Source organism: Tubulanus polymorphus, chromosome 3 (genome assembly GCF_964204645.1).
Source record: "Tubulanus polymorphus chromosome 3, tnTubPoly1.2, whole genome shotgun sequence".
Lineage (NCBI taxonomy): Eukaryota > Metazoa > Nemertea > Palaeonemertea > Tubulaniformes > Tubulanidae > Tubulanus > Tubulanus polymorphus.
The window spans coordinates 15,515,377-15,536,157 of NC_134027.1; the positions used below are offsets into that span (position 1 = coordinate 15,515,377).

At 38.6% G+C, this 20,781-nt stretch overlaps 1 protein-coding gene and 1 long non-coding RNA gene across 3 annotated transcripts; one reads left to right on the forward strand and one right to left on the reverse strand.

Moving 5' to 3' along the window:
* Positions 1–6,337: 6,337 nt before the first annotated feature.
* LOC141902122 (uncharacterized) lies at positions 6,338–8,683 on the forward strand. The gene is made up of 3 exons (XM_074789762.1): positions 6,338–7,037; positions 7,605–7,714; positions 7,859–8,683. The coding sequence occupies exons 1-3, from the start codon at positions 6,338–6,340 to the stop codon at positions 8,681–8,683; spliced, it is 1,635 nt and encodes a 544-aa protein (XP_074645863.1).
* Positions 8,684–11,347: 2,664 nt separating this feature from the next.
* LOC141902350 (uncharacterized) lies at positions 11,348–16,105 on the reverse strand. 2 transcript variants are annotated; one of them, XR_012618890.1, is made up of 6 exons: positions 15,884–16,105; positions 14,958–15,049; positions 13,396–13,447; positions 13,107–13,234; positions 11,967–12,088; positions 11,348–11,499 (listed from the first exon to the last, which is right to left on the reverse strand). It is a non-coding gene; the product is annotated as an uncharacterized LOC141902350 (long non-coding RNA). The 2 variants fall into 2 exon arrangements; XR_012618889.1 differs by having other exon boundaries at positions 11,772–12,088.
* Positions 16,106–20,781: the final 4,676 nt, after the last annotated feature.

The following is a 20,781-nucleotide window of genomic DNA, read 5'->3' on the forward strand; positions in this document are numbered from 1 at the left end:
CTTGAATCCGTAATTGTAGAATATCTTTACTACATCAAATAAGCAAGCTGTAGTAAATGCCGCATCCATAGTCGTGTGACAGCTGAAATATGGACCGATTACATCGAAATCACTACTAAGATCTCTCCATAAGAACTGGAGTTCATATTCAGCAGTTTCTGGGGCCAAATCTCCAGATATAGATTTAAAGATATCCTTTAGCGATGTCATTTCGGTGTAATCCATCGCTAGTCCGTTTAATTGTTTGTTTTTGCTGTTCCAAGCAACTTTGCCTATAACTTTGACTTCGTCAAGGATGATAACACCTGTCGAATTGGGCCGTTTTCTGCCTTTCGTCTCACACTCACTTATCCACAGTTGGTATCGGGAATAAATGTTCTGAAGATATTCCTCGTAGCTTTCTGTTCCTGGGGCCTGTAACAATGCGGTTGAGTAATGTTGTAGGGAGCTCCGTGAGGGTAATTAAAAAATCCCCCATTCCTGTATAGCTTCATAAGCGGCGGGACTACGAGCATAAATCGACACCGCGATGCAATATGTCACCATACTCCATCGATTACCTCTTTCGTCATTCCCTAAAATAGGAATGAAATAATGTATTATTGAAATAAATATATAATTATTTTTCATCTATTGGAGATCGCATTGAAATATAACAAAACTTACTATTTCGCTCTTGATCTGCATCCCATGCAGATTTTATCCTTTCAAAAGTGTCTTCACTCTCCTCTTTCGCCTCATCAAAAATTTCGCTCAGATGCTCGGAATTAACACTGGAACAGAACTTCGCTAAGTCATCACTTTGGCTCGAGTCCAATTCAACATCGTATACGTCCGCGAGTTTAATCAAAGTTTGTTCTAGTCGCCTTTTCACATGTCTTGAATGTGAACTTTTGCGTTCAATCCGTCGCTTTTTACTTTTTGGAGTCAAATGATTGATCGGATAATTGGAATTAGGCTGCGAACGTTCTGATTTTATTTGCGCGGGAGTTGAAGAGGCTGAAACTTTGATTTCACGGTTATTTATCTTCCTTAATTCACGGAATGCCTTCGAACATTCTTGGCAGTGAGAATTTCCATGCAACTTGTCGTTTCGTTCATCTACTGTTGCATTAAACCGTAGTAGTTTGTACCATTTTAGACATTTCGATGACACAAAATACTGCTCCGTTAGATACTTCTCTATCAGAAATGATGGTTTATAATGGACCGAACTACAAACATCTTATTCGCTTTTCGAAATTCCAGAACAAAACGCGTAGTCTGTTGACAATCTTGATAAAGCTTTGTCTATTTCATTCCACTCAATTCCGTGCCCATTTTCGAATGAACTTTCGAACAGAAGTTCATTACAAATCAGGTGTTTTATTTCCCCAGATGAATAGATCACAATCCGCGACACAGTTAGCGGTCCGCCACGGTTGATACCAATATCACAAATTCCACGACTCAATTCTAGGAATATATCTTTTCCACAAGATAAAATTCGCGAATGAATCAGAGGATAAACTCAATTAATGTAATTCAAAATTTCCGTCAGAATTGTTGATCCAGTATTAACAAAAACTTTGGTACCGCCAGTTTGTGTCGAGTTATCAGAACTTTCCTTCTGAATTACTATTGGAACATATAGTACAGGCAATGACATTTTCAAAATAAAATTCAGTTGTAAGCTTTGTGACTTTGTCGAGCAAATGCAAAGAAATGTATGAACTCCTGGGTTTATATTCCTGCAAGATAGGCCTCCCATCTGGAATGTGTCATCTTTATGGATGGTAACTGCCATTCTTTTATTGAGGTTAGGCCTACTTGAGGTGACCTTTGAGTGACACCACAATTGTAACCATGGACTTATACACTCAAGCAAAGTAAATGGATTATGTATTTCTGACTCATTTATACAGCCATGATGCAAAATGCTCAAAGTTATGTCAATGATTGGACTCTGCTTTAAGAGTCTGTGATGTAACTAATCAATCAATGATTTGTGAACTATTGTTGGTTATCATAGTGTGACAGTATTTCATGTTGTAAGGATTGAGAAAATAAATTGCTAGATGTTTATTTATCGAGGGCAACATGAATTCCCTGAAAACTTGGTATTGGGTTCATATATTTTCAGTAAACTCAAAAATGTCATCAAAAATACCAAAAATACGTATGCCTTTATGAATTTATGATGTTCTTGGGTTTTTCAATTATGTTCTAAGATATGATTGCCACGAACAATACAAATCGTTAATTTTAAGTAAGAGATTATTATCATAATATCAGTATATATTTCATTTTTTCAATATCTACCCTTTAGTTTTCAAGAGTTTTAAGGCCTGTTATGGCTTTATAATTTATTTAGAATTTTAGAATCTATTTAACATCAGACTCTCAAATTCAAATTATCGAAAAGAAAGTGAAATGAGATTTCAGTTAAAAATCAGCAAAATCTTAAATTTTGCTATTTCCCTCTGGTATACTCCAAGCGGAGTGTTATCATGTTTGTAGAACAAATCGGAATATGTTCCCTCTAAGTTGCCTTTGCCCTATGCTCATGTATTAGGGTGTCGCAATACCAAAATTCAGGTCATGCTGAAATAGCGATATCGTGAGTCTTAATTTATCAGCCATTCGCATCCTCTGTTGTGCTGTAACCTCTTGATTACATCCATATGCTAATATGATGGGTACTACTACCAGAGCCATCTGTGAACAACCATAGAGCCCACTACAATGCATGTGAACACCTTTTGAGAGTGAAAAATTGCTCAAACTCATTCGCCATCTAGTGGAATACCAACGCATAAAAGGTTTTATGAACTTATTCATTCAATAGAGGAAGGCTAGCTGAAACCAGTGATACCAAGATCATATTTTTACGACTATTTGTCTGTGAGCTATTTGCCACCGAAGATGGGTGGTTTACAGGCTTTTATAAGTTGTACATTTTTCCTCCTTTATGTATTTTTGATTTTACCAATAGACCATCAGCATTTTAGAATCCCAATTTGCCTCCGTAATTCGAAAAAACCACGGCAAAAAATGTGACACAGAATAAATGTACAGAAGAATTCAGCAGTGAGCCGCGTGTGAGCATATGGCCGTGCGTATAGTATCAGCTGAGTGAGTCTATATATAGCACAGTCAATCGGCGATGATAGTATACACAGCACTCTCAAACATCGTCGGGCGCCGTATTGTCAGCCTCTTACATCGTCAATTAAGACGAACTAATTGACAAATGAGTGAATAAAAATCTCTGATGACAGGCTAAATAGATGGGAAAATTGGGAAGATGTCTTACAGTTTACTTTCATTACAGTAAGGGATCATTCATTTATTACGTACGCATAAAATTTCACTTAATCAACAATACCCCTCCCCCTGTACGCAAAATCGGCCATTTTCTCATATACATTAATATATACATATATATAATATATACATACGCACTTACCCCCCTCTTCCCTTATGCATTCGTAAAAAATGAATGATCCCTAATATTGCAGAATTCATTCAGCTAATGTTACATTGTACGACAGGAATGTCACTTAAATGCCTACACTAATGGTGGCTGTTTTCTCCATTTTTCAGATCATGTCTGACATACCAGAACAATTTGCAAATCTGCAGATGAAGATATCTACCGTTGAAATAAAGCTGTTAAACGATATTAAAGAAGCTGAGCTCAGCATCCACAGAGAGCTCAGTAAGTCAAACCAATCTAATTTTCCTATTTTACAAGGAACTGTCCTGAACATAGGCAGGACATTGCAAACATTACAGGCAAACGTCAGAGAGTTTTGTATGGACTTGGATGATGCAAACTCAGGTCAGAAAGAGTATTGCAACGCTGAAGTCCTCTATAGTGAAATCTGGAACCATGCCATTAGCTCAGTCTACCCCAGTTAAGATGACGTCTAACCCGATTAAGCCTCTGTCTAACCCAGTTAAGAGGAAATTCGAGTCTGATGAAAATTTAGGACAACCACCAGCAAAGAAATCTCTGCTATATGACATTTCTAGCACAGATGATTCGGATTTGTCTAAAGCACTTGATGAATCCATCAACCATAAGCAGAGATATGACAAAAATGAACAGTCAGAAGCCGAAGTTATCAATAATCTCTCAGGGTCAAAAGGTGACAATAATGGTGAGGGAAAACGCGATGAACAAAAAGGAGGTGTTAGTGACCGAAGCCGAGGCTATGAATATCATCCAGAATGATAGTACATAAAAATATGTTATGTATAATTAATACACTGTAATTTTGTAAACAGACTATGATGTTAACCATGCTTGTAAAGATACACTTTTGGAATTTTCATAATAAAGCTCATTTATAATTTCATTGCAGACTTATTTGTTTTGATGTCGTAGAGGTTTTCAAAATGCCTAAAAAGGTCAGAAGTCGGTCTCACTCCCGAGCATCAAAGGACACCCACTCTCAAAGAAATAGGCGAGCGCAGGAAAGTCCCCTACAAACATCAGAACATATGTCGTGTTCGTGACTAACTGCAGGCACTAAGATTGCACCCCCAACTTACGTTTGGAGATTTGTGATTTCATTAGACTGGGAGTTTCTGACAACTTCGCTGAGGAAACTCTACCACATGATATCATACGTCACCACTGTGGTAAACTGTACGATGTTAACTGCGCACACTGTAGTGCATACAGATGGCCTGATGAAAAGCCATCTATATGTTGCAAAAATGGTAAAATTGTAGTGCAACAATTACCTGTACCATCTGATATATGTCATCTCTTTGAAAATGATGCAACTTTCTTAAATAATATCCTGGCGTACAATAATGCATTAGCCCTGGCCTCAATTGGCTGTACGACGGTAACACCACCAGGTTTCAACCCGACATTTAAGATACAGGGTAAAATGTATCACCAGATTGGGTCTCTGTTGCCAGAAGAACACGCTATACCAAAATATGCCCAGCTGTTCTTTTATGACACAGACAATGAGGTTCATAACCGTTTGTATCATATGAGAGATTTGAATCGTGATGTCCTAAGTAAGCTGCAACAGTACCTTCATGAGGTCAACTCATATGTGCAATCATTCAAATGTGCTCTTGAACTCTCATCAAACACTGATGAAGATATACGCATTGTTCTTCATGCTGACCAAAAATTGAAACCGTCGTATGAGCACTGTAGATCATATAATTTACCAATGGCATCTGAGGTATCGGCTCTACTTTCTGGAGATATATATGAAAGTGCTGATATCGTAATCCAATGTCACGAAGGTAGTATGCGGCGTATCAGTAATCACCACCGGTCGTATGATCCTCTACACTATGTCCTATTGCTTCCGTTTGGGACTGATGGTTGGCAGTTAGGTCTCAAGACTACTGAAAACAAAACACTGACAGCACTTGATTACTATTCGTATCGTCTCCATGTTCGTAAGGATGACTTCAATATACTGATGAGAGGGCGCAGACTATTTCAACAATACGCAATTGATCAGTGGGCTAAAATTGAAATGGCACGACTGCATTGGGCCAAAATTCATCAGAAAACCATCAGGGCGGAAAAATACAGCGGCTTGCATGATGCCTTACAGAATGGTGATACTGTGAACCCAGGAAAAAAAATCATTTTGCCACCAACAATATATGGTTCACCACGATTCTATTCAGAGGCTTTTCAAAATGCAATGACTATTGTCAGGCATATTGGTAAGCCTGATTACTTCATAACATTTACCACTTACCCCAAATGGCCTGAAATACAAGAATAATTGTTTCCGGGTGAGCGAGCGCATGATCAACCAGACATCACTGCCAAAGTTTTTAAGATGAAGTATGATTTTCTCATGGATGACATTCTGAAAAAGCATGTGCTGGGCCGTGTTAAAGCACATACAGCGACCATTGAATGGCAGAAACGTGGGCTCACACATGCTCACATTCTGCTAAATTATGCATGGTGAAGACAAGCCACGGACTCCTGAAATCATTGACAAGGTTGTGAGTGCTGAAATCCCAGATATATCTGTAAATCCACATCTGCACAAAATAATCACTGGTAACAATATACATGGACCATGTGGTACAATCAATCCTTCAAGTCCTTGCATGGACGGAACTGGTGTAAATAGGCGATGTACGGAAGATTTTTTCCAAAGATGTTCTCTGATCGGACGGTCGTCCATGATGACAAATACCCTGTCTATAAACGGAGATCACCAGAGAAAGGCGGTTTCAGCCATAAAATTTGTATTTGTAATGCCGATTTCACTGTAGATAACTCATTTGTGGTTCCTTATTGTCCACTGCTGTCACCTAGGTACGATGCTCACATTATGAGAGATTGTATCATATGAGAGATTTGAATCGTGATGTCCTAAGTAAGCTGCAACAGTACCTTCATGAGGTCAACTCATATGTGCAATCATTCAAATGTGCTCTTGAACTCTCATCAAACACTGATGAAGATATACGCATTGTTCTTCATGCTGACCAAAAATTGAAACCGTCGTATGAGCACTGTAGATCATATAATTTACCAATGGCATCTGAGGTATCGGCTCTACTTTCTGGAGATATATATGAAAGTGCTGATATCGTAATCCAATGTCACGAAGGTAGTATGCGGCGTATCAGTAATCACCACCGGTCGTATGATCCTCTACACTATGTCCTATTGCTTCCGTTTGGGACTGATGGTTGGCAGTTAGGTCTCAAGACTACTGAAAACAAAACACTGACAGCACTTGATTACTATTCGTATCGTCTCCATGTTCGTAAGGATGACTTCAATATACTGATGAGAGGGCGCAGACTATTTCAACAATACGCAATTGATCAGTGGGCTAAAATTAAAATGGCACGACTGCATTGGGCCAAAATTCACCAGAAAACCATCAGGGCGGAAAAAGACAGCGGCTTGCATGATGCCTTACAGAATGGTGATACTGTGAACCCAGGAAAAAAAATCATTTTGCCACCAACAATATATGGTTCACCACGATTCTATTCAGAGGCTTTTCAAAATGCAATGACTATTGTCAGGCATATTGGTAAGCCTGATTACTTCATAACATTTACCACTTACCCCAAATGGCCTGAAATACAAGAATAATTGTTTCCGGGTGAGCGAGCGCATGATCAACCAGACATCACTGCCAAAGTTTTTAAGATGAAGTATGATTTTCTCATGGATGACCTTCTGAAAAAGCATGTGCTGGGCCGTGTTAAAGCACATACAGCGACCATTGAATGGCAGAAACGTGGGCTCACACATGCTCACATTCTGCTAAATTATGCATGGTGAAGACAAGCCACGGACTCCTGAAATCATTGACACGGTTGTGAGTGCTGAAATCCCAGATATATCTGTAAATCCACGTCTGCACAAAATAATCACTGGTAACAATATACATGGACCATGTGGTACAATCAATCCTTCAAGTCCTTGCATGGACGGAACTGGTGTAAATAGGCGATGTACGGAAGATTTTTTCCAAAGATGTTCTCTGATCGGACGGTCGTCCATGATGACAAATACCCTGTCTATAAACGGAGATCACCAGAGAAAGGCGGTTTCAGCCATAAAATTTGTATTTGTAATGCCGATTTCACTGTAGATAACTCATTTGTGGTTCCTTATTGTCCACTGCTGTCACCTAGGTACGATGCTCACATTAATGTTGAAGTTGTCCATTCGGTACAGGCTGTGAAATACCTACCTGTACAAGTATATCACAAAACGACAGGACAAAGTGATAGTGTCTCTGGATGATGGGACGTCAGCGCAAGATGAGATATCAACTTACCTAAACGCATGCTACATATCAGCCAGTGAAGCATTCTGGAAAATATATGGCTTTCCATTCACCAGAAATATCCTCCAGATGAGAAATTGCCATGTCACTTACCAAATGACCAAACAGTGCTTTTCCAAGCAGATGATGCTGCCAATGTTATTAATCGTGGACCACCCACCACCAAATTGACTGCCTTCTTTCAAATGAATGCAGAGGATGCAACTGCACGATCAGTTCTCTACCCAGAATTCCCACGATACTTCACATGGAACACGTCTGGTAAGAAATGGCAACGACGGAAACGTGGCACAGTCAATGGCTATGGTCATACTACATCAGATGTACTAGGACGTATACCCACCATTTCATTTAGTGCCCATCAAACTGAATTGTATTTCTTACGTTTGCTCTTACACCATCGACCAGGACCCACAAGCTATGAGGATCTCTGTACTATAAATGGTGAACTCTGCCCTACATTCCAAGATGGATGCCTGAAACTTGGCCTCATAACTGATGATGATGAAATAAATCGGGCCATGGAAGAAGCTTCTAACCTGAAATTAGGGTCTCAATTAAGAAACTTCTTTGCAACACTCCTCATCTACTGTAGGCCAGCAGATCCATTACAGTTTTGGAAAAAGTGGAAAACTGAGTTCAGCGGTGATCTAATGCACCAATTTGACGTCCGTGAAGTAACTACTACAGTTGAAAATGAAGTTCTCCTTCAATTACAAGGCCTCCAACGCGAGGGTCTGGATCTCTCAAGAGATTTTTCACTTCTGTCACCAACATCAAGTTCAGTTAGGACATCGCCTAGAGTTATCGTTGAAGAAACATCTTATGATATACCAGCAATGAAGACGGCACTCAGAAAAATTGCCAACATTAAACGCTGAACAGAAATCTATCTACGATGCAGTTATGGGATCATTTGAGAATGATGAAGGCAAACTATACTGCATTAATGCAAGTGGTGGAACCCGGAAGACATACTTACTCAATGTTATACTTACAGCAGCTAGAGGTAATGGTTATGTAGCACTTGGTACTGCACTTTCTGGAATTGCGTCAACCCTCCTAGACAATGGTAGAACCCTGTAAAATACCTATAAACATCAAAGCTGACTCAACATGCAACATATCTAACACCTCTGCTACCGCTCAGCTGCTTAGACAAACGGAATTGTTGATCATTGATGAGGTATCAATGGGCCATAAACATATCTTTGAATGCCTGGATAGATCATTACAAGATATACGTAGTAACTCTTTCCTAATCAGAGGACTTACTATTGTGTTTGCCCGAGATTGGCATCAAATATTACCCGTTGTGCGTCATGGATCCCGACCTCAAATTGTTGATGCTTCCCTGAAGCGTTCATATCTATGGAACCATGTTGAAATGTTTCACCTGACTCAAAATATGAGGATCCACTCGACAGATGACCAGGATTTTCCAAACTTCCTCATGTCGATAGGCAATGGTACAGCAGAGAAATTTCCAGAAATTGGACCAAATGCAGTTAAAGTGCCTGATCAGCTTACATTACCATCTTGCAAACTGGAGGACCTCTGTGCACGGCTGTACGGCGTTTCGCTTCGATTGTCAATAGCGATTATTGATCCACGGCGGGGTCACGTGACCATCGCGCGCATGCTCCAAATGCTTAAGTACGCGATCTAACGGTTTTTCCTAGCTCCCTTAGTGTGCTTAAACGAACGAGGTTGACTTGATGCAATCCCCTGTAGCAGGTTCTTGAGTATATAGATTAGTTCGTAAGGGTATTAAACGCCATTTACCTGCGACTCTTTTGCCGCCAGACCGCTTCAAAGTGGAGAGAAAATTTAACGACTCGGGCGATACAAGTCTTGGGTAAGATACTTTATATATCGAAAATATAGTACGATGGATCGTTTATAATTTTCGTCTATGAACTATATGAGCTTTTTAGCTTTCGTTTGATGTATAAAACGTCGGCCTTCCCTATCGATGATGGGAGAACAAGTGGAGCTCAACACGACTCGGCCGTGGTAGGCTATGGCTAATTATTTAGGCCACTCGAGATGCGAGCTCGTCGCATTAGGCTATTTACCTGTTTACAATCCAGCACACTTCTTCACTTTCCGGATCGACCACAATACCAAAAGGCCTATTCAAACTATTACTAAGTACTGTGGTCACTCATTGGGCCAGTATTATTTTTTCAAATCTAGGCCAGGCCTCTTATGTCTAATAAGTAGGGTTTTCGGTATTATTTTCAGTTTCTTTTTTATTGCTATTACGCATGTCGGTAGGCTGGTGGATGAATGGCCTTGGGTGTTTGAATTCGAACCCTTAAGCTCGACATCTTTCCACTTTGGTAAGTAGGGCTAAGCTTCCTAATCAGAAATTGTCTATAAAATGCACAACTACCCTATGATTTTTGGAATATTTTCAGTTTTCTCGTTGGAAATAATTTGGAGTTCGAATTCAGCCCCTTACTCAAAATTTTGTTGTCGCTCCAGTTAGTATTCCTAATCAGAAATTGTCTATAAAGCACACAACTAGGCCTACTACATGGAGTTGATATATATTTTCAGTTTTCTCGTCGGTCTACTTCAACTCTCACTGTTTGAATTCAGACAGTTGCAGTTGCAGACATTTTGTCGTCGCTCGGTAAGTATTCTATTACTAATCAGAAATCAGAAATTGTCTAAAAATGCCAAGCTGCATGAAGCTGATTTTTCCAAATATATTTTCAGTTTTCTTGTCGACTTCTACAACTTCAAAATGTCACAACACTCTGGTAAGTTGAGCAACAACAAAATTAATTTTTTAGTTCATATGGATGAAATTGAAAGATCTTTAAAAACATTGCTATTTCTATTTTTCAGGTGGATCGCTTGGTTCAAAAGTTGGCGCTGGCGGGAAAAAACGACGGTTGGGCCAAAAAAGAAACTGTGAGTCTAAATTTCATGAAAAACTCTTGTTGACTTTTTGATACTAATAAAGAATTCCTTAAGATATTCATTGTTCCTTTAATTCATTCATTGCATTTTATTTCTGCGAATGGTTTCTGGTTCGTGTTTCACATGATTGATCATGCATTTGTAAGTTCTAGATTTTCAGTAACCTTGAATTTGTTATTCAATCCAGAAAGCTTACTCTTATAAAAAGATACATGTCTTATTCAAATTTTGGAATACTCTGTTCCAGTTCATGGGAATCCAGGATGAAGTCATAATTTTAGGGATTAGAAAATCCATATCGGGGTTGTAGTCACGTAGTGATATTTTTTGGGAAAATAGATTGAATAAATAAAACCTTGAATATCCTGGGCCCGGTTTCATAGACTGAGTACCAAATAATCCTCAATCGGTGTGACAACCACCATAGTGAAAATGAGAAACCATGGTTATAACTGACAATTTTGTAAATGTTCCGAAACTATTTTGCTTCCACACATCTCTGAAACCCAGCCCTGGTGTAGAAATGAACTCAAATAAAATCACAAACAGATCAAGCTTCAAATGATTAATAACAAATGTCATACATGTACTGAATTTTATCAATTATGACGATTTATTTCACTGAGATATAGTTAGATATAGAAAAACTTGCACTTAATTGTGACGTAGTAAAATACATTTGATTATTAATCAATTACTCTAGAATTATGAATTGTTTTGCCTCTATCTTCTTCACTCTTACTCATCTTCAACTTCAATTTGCCTAGGTAAAAAAAAACTGGAGTTCATAAATTCTCCACCCCATAAAGATGAGTCAACTTTGACAGAGCCATGCTTAGATACTATAAGCATTACAACTGACGAAGAATCAAATTTCTGGCAAAAGTCTGACTCAACAAGAATCATTGAATTGGAAAATGAAGTTTCAACTTTGAGAAATCAAATAACAGAAAAAGACAAAATAATCAATCAGCAAAATATAACTATTTCTTCATTACAATCTCAATTAAAATCAAATGTACCAGTAATCCCTACCCCGTCAGTGTCAGCATCTAGAAACACGCTTAATAGTCGCGCAGATAAATTGAAAGCTTTTGTTGAAGGAATATCATCACCAGAAAGTAACGTCCAAGATTCTGCTTGTACACTCGCCAAATTTTTCAAAAGGTATCCCACGGTAACGAATGCAGCCTTACGTGAAGCTGATATCAAACTGTTCCACATGCTCACCCCAAAACAGGCTGTTGACATTAAGTTGAGGCAACGAATGCCAATGATTCGTCTTCTTGATTTGAAGAGAGATTTAAAAAACTTTGACATTCCTGTATTTCCAACTGTGGCAGAAATTCGAACTGAAATAAAAAACAGAGAAATGTCATTTGCCCCTTATGTCATTGCGGGTGAAGAAATCCTAGAGATTAATTCCCGTACACACGAAAGAAAACTTGCGCCCTATGTAATCATAGATGATTTTCACGCACAAGCTCAAAGACATGCAGAACATCCGCACAAAATTGGAAATCTCTTATTCCATCAAAACTTTCACGATGAAATATGGATTAAGACAGGAATTGATAAGGGGGGTGGGAGTACAAAAATGGTTTTTTCCATAGTTAATGGGCTATCACCCAATAGCCCCGATAGTTGTGAATTGGTCGGTTATTTTGAAGCAACTGATAATGCTGAAAACTTGAAGATGATTTTCGGGCCATTAAAAGAGGCATTAGAAACCCCATTCACAATTTTTCTAGATGGAAAAACAATACAAGCTCGAACTTTTTTCATCGGGGATCTTGCATATCAAAGCACAATGATGGGTCATCAGGGCTCAACAGCATCTTATCCATGTCTTAAGTGCATGGTGCCTCTTGATCATCTGAGAAAAAAAGATGGCACCTCTCATTCCGCGAACACTTATCAAAACCGTAGTATTAACCACTATATCGAAAGTTCTAAATTAATCGAGACGGCACCAACCATGATTGGCCCGTCATCGCACAGTATTAGTGGTCCTATGCTGTATAGGCCACTTGATTTAGAACACTTAGTACCACCTCCTCTTCACATAACATTAGGAATCGGACTAAAAATCTATGATATGGTCGAAGACAAATGTTAAGATCTCGACCATTCAACATTAGGGAACAGAGACCCAGAACTGTACCATAAATGGAAAAGTGTATCAAACGTAGTCCAAAATCTTGTAAATGAATTGGAAGATTTGAAATTAATACTCGCACAAAATATCGAGACTATAGATGTATTGAAAAGAGCAGATCAGAGGCGACGTTCACCATTTCATTGTGGTGCCCCAATTTGTGTCATACAGGAAATAGAAAATGGAAATGTTAACAACTTTGAATACTGTACCTCTTGTGATTCACCGTACCACACTGACTGCATTTCGATTTATGGCACTGTGGAAGCGTTTAAGTGCATAAGGTGTCTCAAACCCAATAGTACAGGCCATAAGTTCTTGAAAAACCTTGAATCTGAAACTAATAAAATCAAATCTGACATAAAGGCAAAGAAAGATCAAATAAGACCTAGAAAATTAAAGCTAGATGAAATTTACAAAGAGGTTTGCTCAAAAATGGGTCCACTACAGTCAGCGCTCAATGAAAAACTGCATGAAATTGGGATAGACAGACAGGCTTACCATTCACTTTCATTCAATGGTAACCATATCAACAAGCTGTTGAACATAAACCCTGATAAAGGAATAAATAATCCGGTTAAATTACTATCTGTACTATCAGATTACCCAGACATTCAGCTCATATACCAAGAATTATTTCAACGGTTCGCACAAATGTACAAACTGTATTCTGCATGTAGATTTTTATCAGATGAAGAAGTGGCAGATTTAGAAACCTTTTGTAAGGATTTCGGTGCTTGGTTTCCAAGAACTTTCCCGGAACAAACAATAACACCCAAAATGCATATGTTAATTTTTCATGTGCCTGAATTTGTCAATATCTGGCGTTCTCTAGGAATGTTCGGGGAACAGGGCTTGGAAAGCAAGCACGCTAGCATGAATAGGGATGTCCGTGTTTATTCATGCTTGAGAAATAAAGTTACACGAGCGAAACTGATGTTTATCAACCAGGGTTTGTATAGTACTAAGTCCAAAACCGATGTCCGCGTTACACGAAAATGTTTTTGTGGAGGTTTCTACAAAAAAAATGGAGACACACGTTCTTGTAAATTATGTTTAAATATTGCAAACATACATTAGTCTTGCTTGTGTAACATGATTTACGGCTGTCTATCTGTCTGTTTGTCTGACAGTAGAGAAGTGGATGGGAAATGGGCAACTCTATGGTTTTTAAACCATAGAGTTATGTTCGGGTTTAATCCCTCCCGCTCGCTCTACTGTCAGCCGATTAAATATTAATGTATTCTGTTTGTCTATGTCTGTCTGTCCATCTGTCTGTTTGTCTGACAGTAGAGAAGTGGATGGGAAATGGGCAACTCTATGGTTTTTAAACCATAGAGTTATGTTCGGGTTTAATCCCTCCCGCTCGCTCTACTGTCAGCCGATTAAATATTAATGTATTCTGTTTGTCTATGTCTGTCTGTCTGTCTATCTGTCTGTTTGTCTGACAGTAGAGAAGTGGATGGGAAATGGGCAACTCTATGGTTTTTAAACCATAGAGTTATGTTCGGGTTTAATCCCTCCCGCTCGCTCTACTGTCAGCCGATTAAATATTAATGTATTCTGTTTGTCTATGTCTGTCTGTCAGTCTATCTGTCTGTTTGTCTGACAGTAGAGAAGTGGATGGGAAATGGGCAACTCTATGGTTTTTAAACCATAGAGTTATGTTCGGGTTTAATCCCTCCCGCTCGCTCTACTGTCAGCCGATTAAATATTAATGTATTCTGTCTGTCTATGTCTGTCTGTCAGTCTATCTGTCTGTTTGTCTGACAGTAGAGAAGTGGATGGGAAATGGGCAACTCTATGGTTTTTAAACCGTAGAGTTATGTTCGGGTTTAATCCCTCCCGCTCGCTCTACTGTCAGCCGATTAAATATTAATGTATTCTGTTTGTCTATGTCTGTCTGTCAGTCTATCTGTCTGTTTGTCTGACAGTAGAGAAGTGGATGGGAAATGGGCAACTCTATGGTTTTTAAACCGTAGAGTTATGTTCGGGTTTAATCCCTCCCGCTCGCTCTACTGTCAGCGGCTGTAAACGTTTCAATAAAATCTTAATCTACTTACAACAATCCTTTCTACTTCACATCGGCATCACTTGAATTTAACTCTTGGAAATATCGCATCATCGCAGTATGTCATCTCCAGTAGGCTATGTCCTAATGAGTACAACAACAAAAATTTAGACAAAATATCGAGGTCAAGGGACTGACTAGCACAAAGCTGAAATAATTTTTGTGACAGCTTCTTTTTACAAATTGATTCACTTATGGCACCTCAGACTCAAAGACAAATTTCGCTAGTCCCAGTCAGACGAATCTCGCCACCCGGCCCCCCACAGTCCCAGTCCCGAATGACAAGAATTTTTAATTTCATCACAGGCACTTGAATATGGGCTTTGACCTTGTTGGTGTGTTAAAAATGATAAAATTTATTGTAATTTACGATAAAAACACCACGAAGTGGCATCGCAAATTTTCAAAAATCAATTTTGTTGCCAGTTGAAATCTTTAACGGAGCTAAAACTGTCAATATTTCCAAAAAATCATCTACAATTGAAATTATGGGCGCTCCTTGTATTTCAGGATTAAAATTAACACTTGGGACGTACTTCGGCAATCATCGGCAGTGTTCGGCTGTCCCGATAGTTGCGGGTAGATTTAAGCATTACGGAGATAGGAGCGTTTCCAGCCTTTCTGTATAGTATAGTTAGACGAGGGGCACGCGTTGCATCACGGGTAACTTCAGGCGGATTATCGAAGTCAGGAATAACATATCGCTGGTGAATTGTTAAATATTTATCCATTATCAAAGCCCATATTCAAGTGCCTGTGATTTCATAGGCTATTCCAATCATGTGGCCTAAGGATGACATGTAAGACAAATTGGCTTTCCTTTTGTCTCTTTCTCTGAGAAAACCACAGGACATTGGGGCCTAGGCCTACTACTATTTGCTGCTCTAATCGCTAAGTAGACTGTCTGTGCAAACTTACTCGACCCGACAACTGACGAACTGTTAGTGTTCCCTGCTATTTTAGGCCTACACTACTACTCGCTTTTGCCACACACAGCGCTAGTCGGAGCTAAAAAGTGCATGCTCCGATCAGCAGTAGACTCTTCCCGGACATATATGTCGTAAAATACCCTTTGAGTAGTGTTATTACTATTTTCCGAGGATTTTAGGCCTAAACAAAGTGAAACAGCTGAGAGTTACTTCCGGGTAGCAACGCGACTAAAAGATGGAGATTAAGTTTATTTTCGCTTGCCGGTGGAGATTAAAACGGGTAAATTCTTAGAGGAAATTAATTATAAATACTACTCACACATATTACAACTATATTGTGTTTTTACTTACTATACATTTTCGAAATATAATCGACTGTTAAGGATCGGTATTGAACGCTCGCGCCGGCTTGCCGACTGCTTGAAGCGGCAGCCATTACAGATACACGGAATATTCCCAGCGGCCTTTGCGAATTTCTTAGAAAAGCACCTTGCCGCAGGTGGTTGTGGCAGGTGCGAGTTGACACTTTGTACAGCCGTGTGTGATTTTGTGTTTAATAATGATGTCACCTCTGCAGACAGTTTATCTGCTAAGGCTATTATTGCTCCAACCAACAAAGCCGTTGAGGAAGTCAACAATCTTATGATCTCAAAGTTCCCTGGCAATAAATGTGAATATTTAAGTTCAGATACCATACTACAAAATGAACACCAGTATCCACTTGAGTTAATTCACACACTGAATCCATCAGGGCTCCCAAGACATAAAATTATCTTGAAAAAAAAATTGCCCTATAATGCTACTATGAAACTTCGACCCTACCAATGGCCATTGTAATGGTACAAGGTATATAGTTACCAATCTACACGGCCACGTCATTGAAGCCGTAATTGCGACAGGTGTTCATGCTGGTAACCGATTATTCATACCCCGTATACCGATGGCGCCAAGTGATTTGCTCTTTCTGTTCGACATGCAACGTAGACTAAAATTGGCATTTGGTATCACTGCCAACAAGTCACAAGGGCAAACTCTCAATCGTGTAGGTATCTATTTGCCCATGAACTTCTTTTTGCATGGTCAGCTTTATGTAGCTATGAGTAGGGTGACATCGCGCAACTGTCTAAAACTTTTGTGCACCCATAAACCTAATAATCAAGAATCCCATCCAAAATTCACTGAAAATGTTGTCTATAATGAAATCCTGTGAAATAAAGTTAGGTTTTCTTTCATTATGACGTACCGTACTATCAATGATACCGCCTGTATCAATGATTGCTGATGTATACCTGTATCTATCTTTACTGTAACTATGATTGAAAATTAATGTATAAATGGAAAGGATTTTCCTTATATATTGTACACAAACAGTCCGTTCAATTACATTCTTTTCCATTGTCTGTACTGTAGACTTCCTTCTCTGTGTATTAAATACAAATGTTACACTATCTACTCTACTATCTGCGGCTCTATTACATTTTTATATCAGTTCACAGGAGTCATCATTTCTCATTGACCTCAAACCTCCAAGTAAGCCCGACCCTCTGCTATAACCGTCCTTTGGACGGGTACTTGGCTAGTGTATAAATAATTGAACTCATCATCCAATTATGATAAACTTTCTCAATGTTGGCCAGGAGGTGCTGCCCCTCTGTGACAAACTGGGACATTACAAGTTTTTTCAAGGTTTTTTGGACCATTTTCGCATGGCCAGGTCTCATCTTTCGGGGACCCCTAAATAAAACTTTTTTCTCAGAATTATTTTTTGGAAATAGGTACGAGTTTTGAAACGAGATAACTTAAAGTATTTATCCAATTCTCCACAGATATCACAGCCATTAGATTAGAGGGATGTTCCACTTGTATCTATTCATTAGAAGTTGTAAACATTATGATGTTTCCTAATATTATTTATAAATCTTCAAAATCATAAAGATTACAAATTCAAAGATGAAATAATCTTACATTAAGATATGTCTCTACAATTGGTAGAACCCGTATACCAAAAATTGGAAAATCCTCCCATCTGATTATCATAAACCATGCATTCATGAGATATCCCTGTACAAAAATTTCTTCTAAAAATTGTCAAAACCAATTACCATGGCAGCTACATTTGGTTTTTCATTTTTCCAATTGGTTTTGGTATTGCAATGTGGGCTTTAGGCCTATTATGCAAGTAATATCATCTGAAGAACAATTATCTTCACAGTAAAGGAGCCCCTTGAACTTGTGGAATCTGGAGAATGTTTATTTTAAGTATACTACAACTAAACTTGTCTTGTAGGTAGTGTTTTTTCTTTTATACCCCAATCTCAAGGACAATGCTGCATTGACATTGCAGCCTAATCCATGATAACTCCACTGTACTTACCATGTTAACATTACAATTCTGCTAGAACATGCCCATATTAACATATAATATGAATAGTTATTCTTCGAACCATAGGACTATATTGTCCTCTTGTTGAACATTCCGATCATCAGCAAAGGAGCAAGGTTTGGCAGCGATGGCTGCAGTACAATGATCGGGTGCCCAACGGTGCGGCTACACAGCTTAAACTGGTATGTAAAACATCTTTGAAGAATATACAATGTAATATTTTTTTGTCATTGTATTACGCGATTGTACAAATGTATAAATAATGTATCTATCTTTTTCTTCAGATTGAAAATACGATAGTTAGCAGCCATTGTATTGCTCACCGTCTTGCTCTCGCAATTGCTCAAGTAGAGAAGGAAATCAATTACATTAAACGCTTTAACACAACCCTCCAAAATATTTATGAACTTCATGATAATTCGACGGTTAGAATGGGAACATTAACTAGGGGTCCAGTGACACCATGTCCACTGTGGGCAGTGGTTTCAAATGCCCAATAATCTAACAATTTCAATATTCAATGCCTCCTGGTGGCCATATACAAAAACCAATGACCTTGAAACTCACCACAATCATAGAACATGTCATGAACTACAACTTTGCAATATATCATGGTAGCAAAATATGCCTAGGTACCGATATAATAGGGTTAAACTAAGTTATTCTACTTTTCAAAGCCCCCCTGGTGACCATATAGAATAGCTTATGTCCTTAAAACTCACTACAATCATAGACGATGTCATGAGCTACAACTTTGCAATTTATTGTGGTAACAAAATATTCATAGGTATAAATATAAAATAGAAGTTATTGTATTATTCAACCAATGACCTTGAAACTCACCAAAATCATAATACATCTTCATTTGAGCTACAACCTTCCAATAGATTGTTGTAACAAAATATGCTTAGATATCATTCTAAAGTCGAAAAACTTTTTCCCACCTATGGATGAGTACTGATGGCACCAAGATGGCCAACAATTGTGTCATAATTGGCTGATCAAAAGTACCAGTCTCAGGTATAAAACATCCCTTTTCAAAGAATACCCATCACAAATTGCAATGGAAAATAGCAAACCAGTAGGAAGCTAAAGGACTCAGAATTAGGATCAAAATTGACATTTTTGGGCGCTAAGGTCATAAGACGGCAATCTTGAGTCCAATCCACCCAATTTTTCTTAAGCTGATGGGCCCTTAGGGGATTCAAATATACCAAACATCAAGGTAATTGATCAAAGCATCTTCAAAATTTCCATCAAAAAGTTCAAAAATGTGTAAAAAGTGCTGATTTTGGCGAACAACAACGGCTGCCAGTCGGTCATCTTGATTCTGACAGGGCCAGTTTTTGGGCTGAAAATGTGTCTAGGGTAGACACATGAGTAAGTCAAATATCAGGACATTACATTGAAGCATCTTCAAAACTTCCCAAAATAAGTGGATTCCGTCTACGGACGGACGGACGGACGGACGAACAGATGGACGAAAAGTGAACGCAATGGCCCGCTGGGACTAAAGTCCCAAGCGGGCTAAAAATGATTCAGGTAGTGTTCCTCAAGATATAGGACAGTAATTGTACGTCAGATGTTAAAATTCCATTACCAGCGCAAGGGTAATATGATTAAATGTGTTTAAAAAAAATCCTCGTTTTAGGAATCTCTTGAACAGCCAGGATTATGGCAAAAAAGCAAGAACAACTTGTTGGTTGTCACATGATCAGGCATTTTCAGACTTGGCAAGGACTCTGCAGAGTGTGATCGCTAGTGGAAATTTGTGGCAACCAACAAATGAATGATATATCGCCACAATTGGCAATTCTTTCGATTTGTTTCCAGGTATTAGAGGAATATATAAATATAGTATCTGTTCATTATTATCATCATATACCTCTCCCTAGGGAGAGATGACTGATACATGGAACAGAGTTATAGGCTGGGGGTAATAATACCAAGTTTGGAGCGCATTTGAACACTCTAGTTTGGATACGTGCGCTATATAAATGTCAATTATTATAGTGTAATATTCTGCTCTGTTTCAGAAATCCTCTATCGATTTCGATTTGATACAGAGCGCAGTAACCAATAGGATCGCAGTTTTAGAAAGCCACATAATCGTCCCTGGCAGTTTCTTCAAACAGATTTTGGATGGTTCTGTGTTAAATGAGCTCAATGAGAAATATCATCTTAAAGTGCCATTTAATGACAATGACCTACAAGATTTCAAATCCAATGTAAGCTCATAATTGAAATATATTTTAACCAAGGAGCATGAGCATAGCCATACTGCTGAATCAATGCCAATTTCCAGGTACGTGACAAATTCATCTCATTGGTGATAGAAAATATTCGCAGCAGATTTCCGGACACTGGAATTGTGGGAGCATTTAGGATGTTCGATCCTAAAAGTTTCCCTGATGCCATTGAAACCATGGATTAACATAAAGACAATAATCTTGAGGTATTTTTTGAATTTTTTGATGTTGTTAACACTTGAATACAGTATCACA

What these genes read in the sequence shown, in the direction of transcription:
- LOC141902122 (XM_074789762.1), top strand. Translation starts at nt 6,338, where the DNA reads ATGAGAGATTTGAATCGTGATGTCCTAAGTAAGCTGCAACAGTACCTT. An exon ending in GACTATTGTCAGGCATATTG is followed by an intron (nt 7,038 to 7,604) that starts GTAAGCCTGATT and finishes ATTTCACTGTAG; the next exon opens with ATAACTCATTTGTGGTTCCT. An exon ending in TGAAATACCTACCTGTACAA is followed by an intron (nt 7,715 to 7,858) that starts GTATATCACAAA and finishes TCCATTCACCAG; the next exon opens with AAATATCCTCCAGATGAGAA.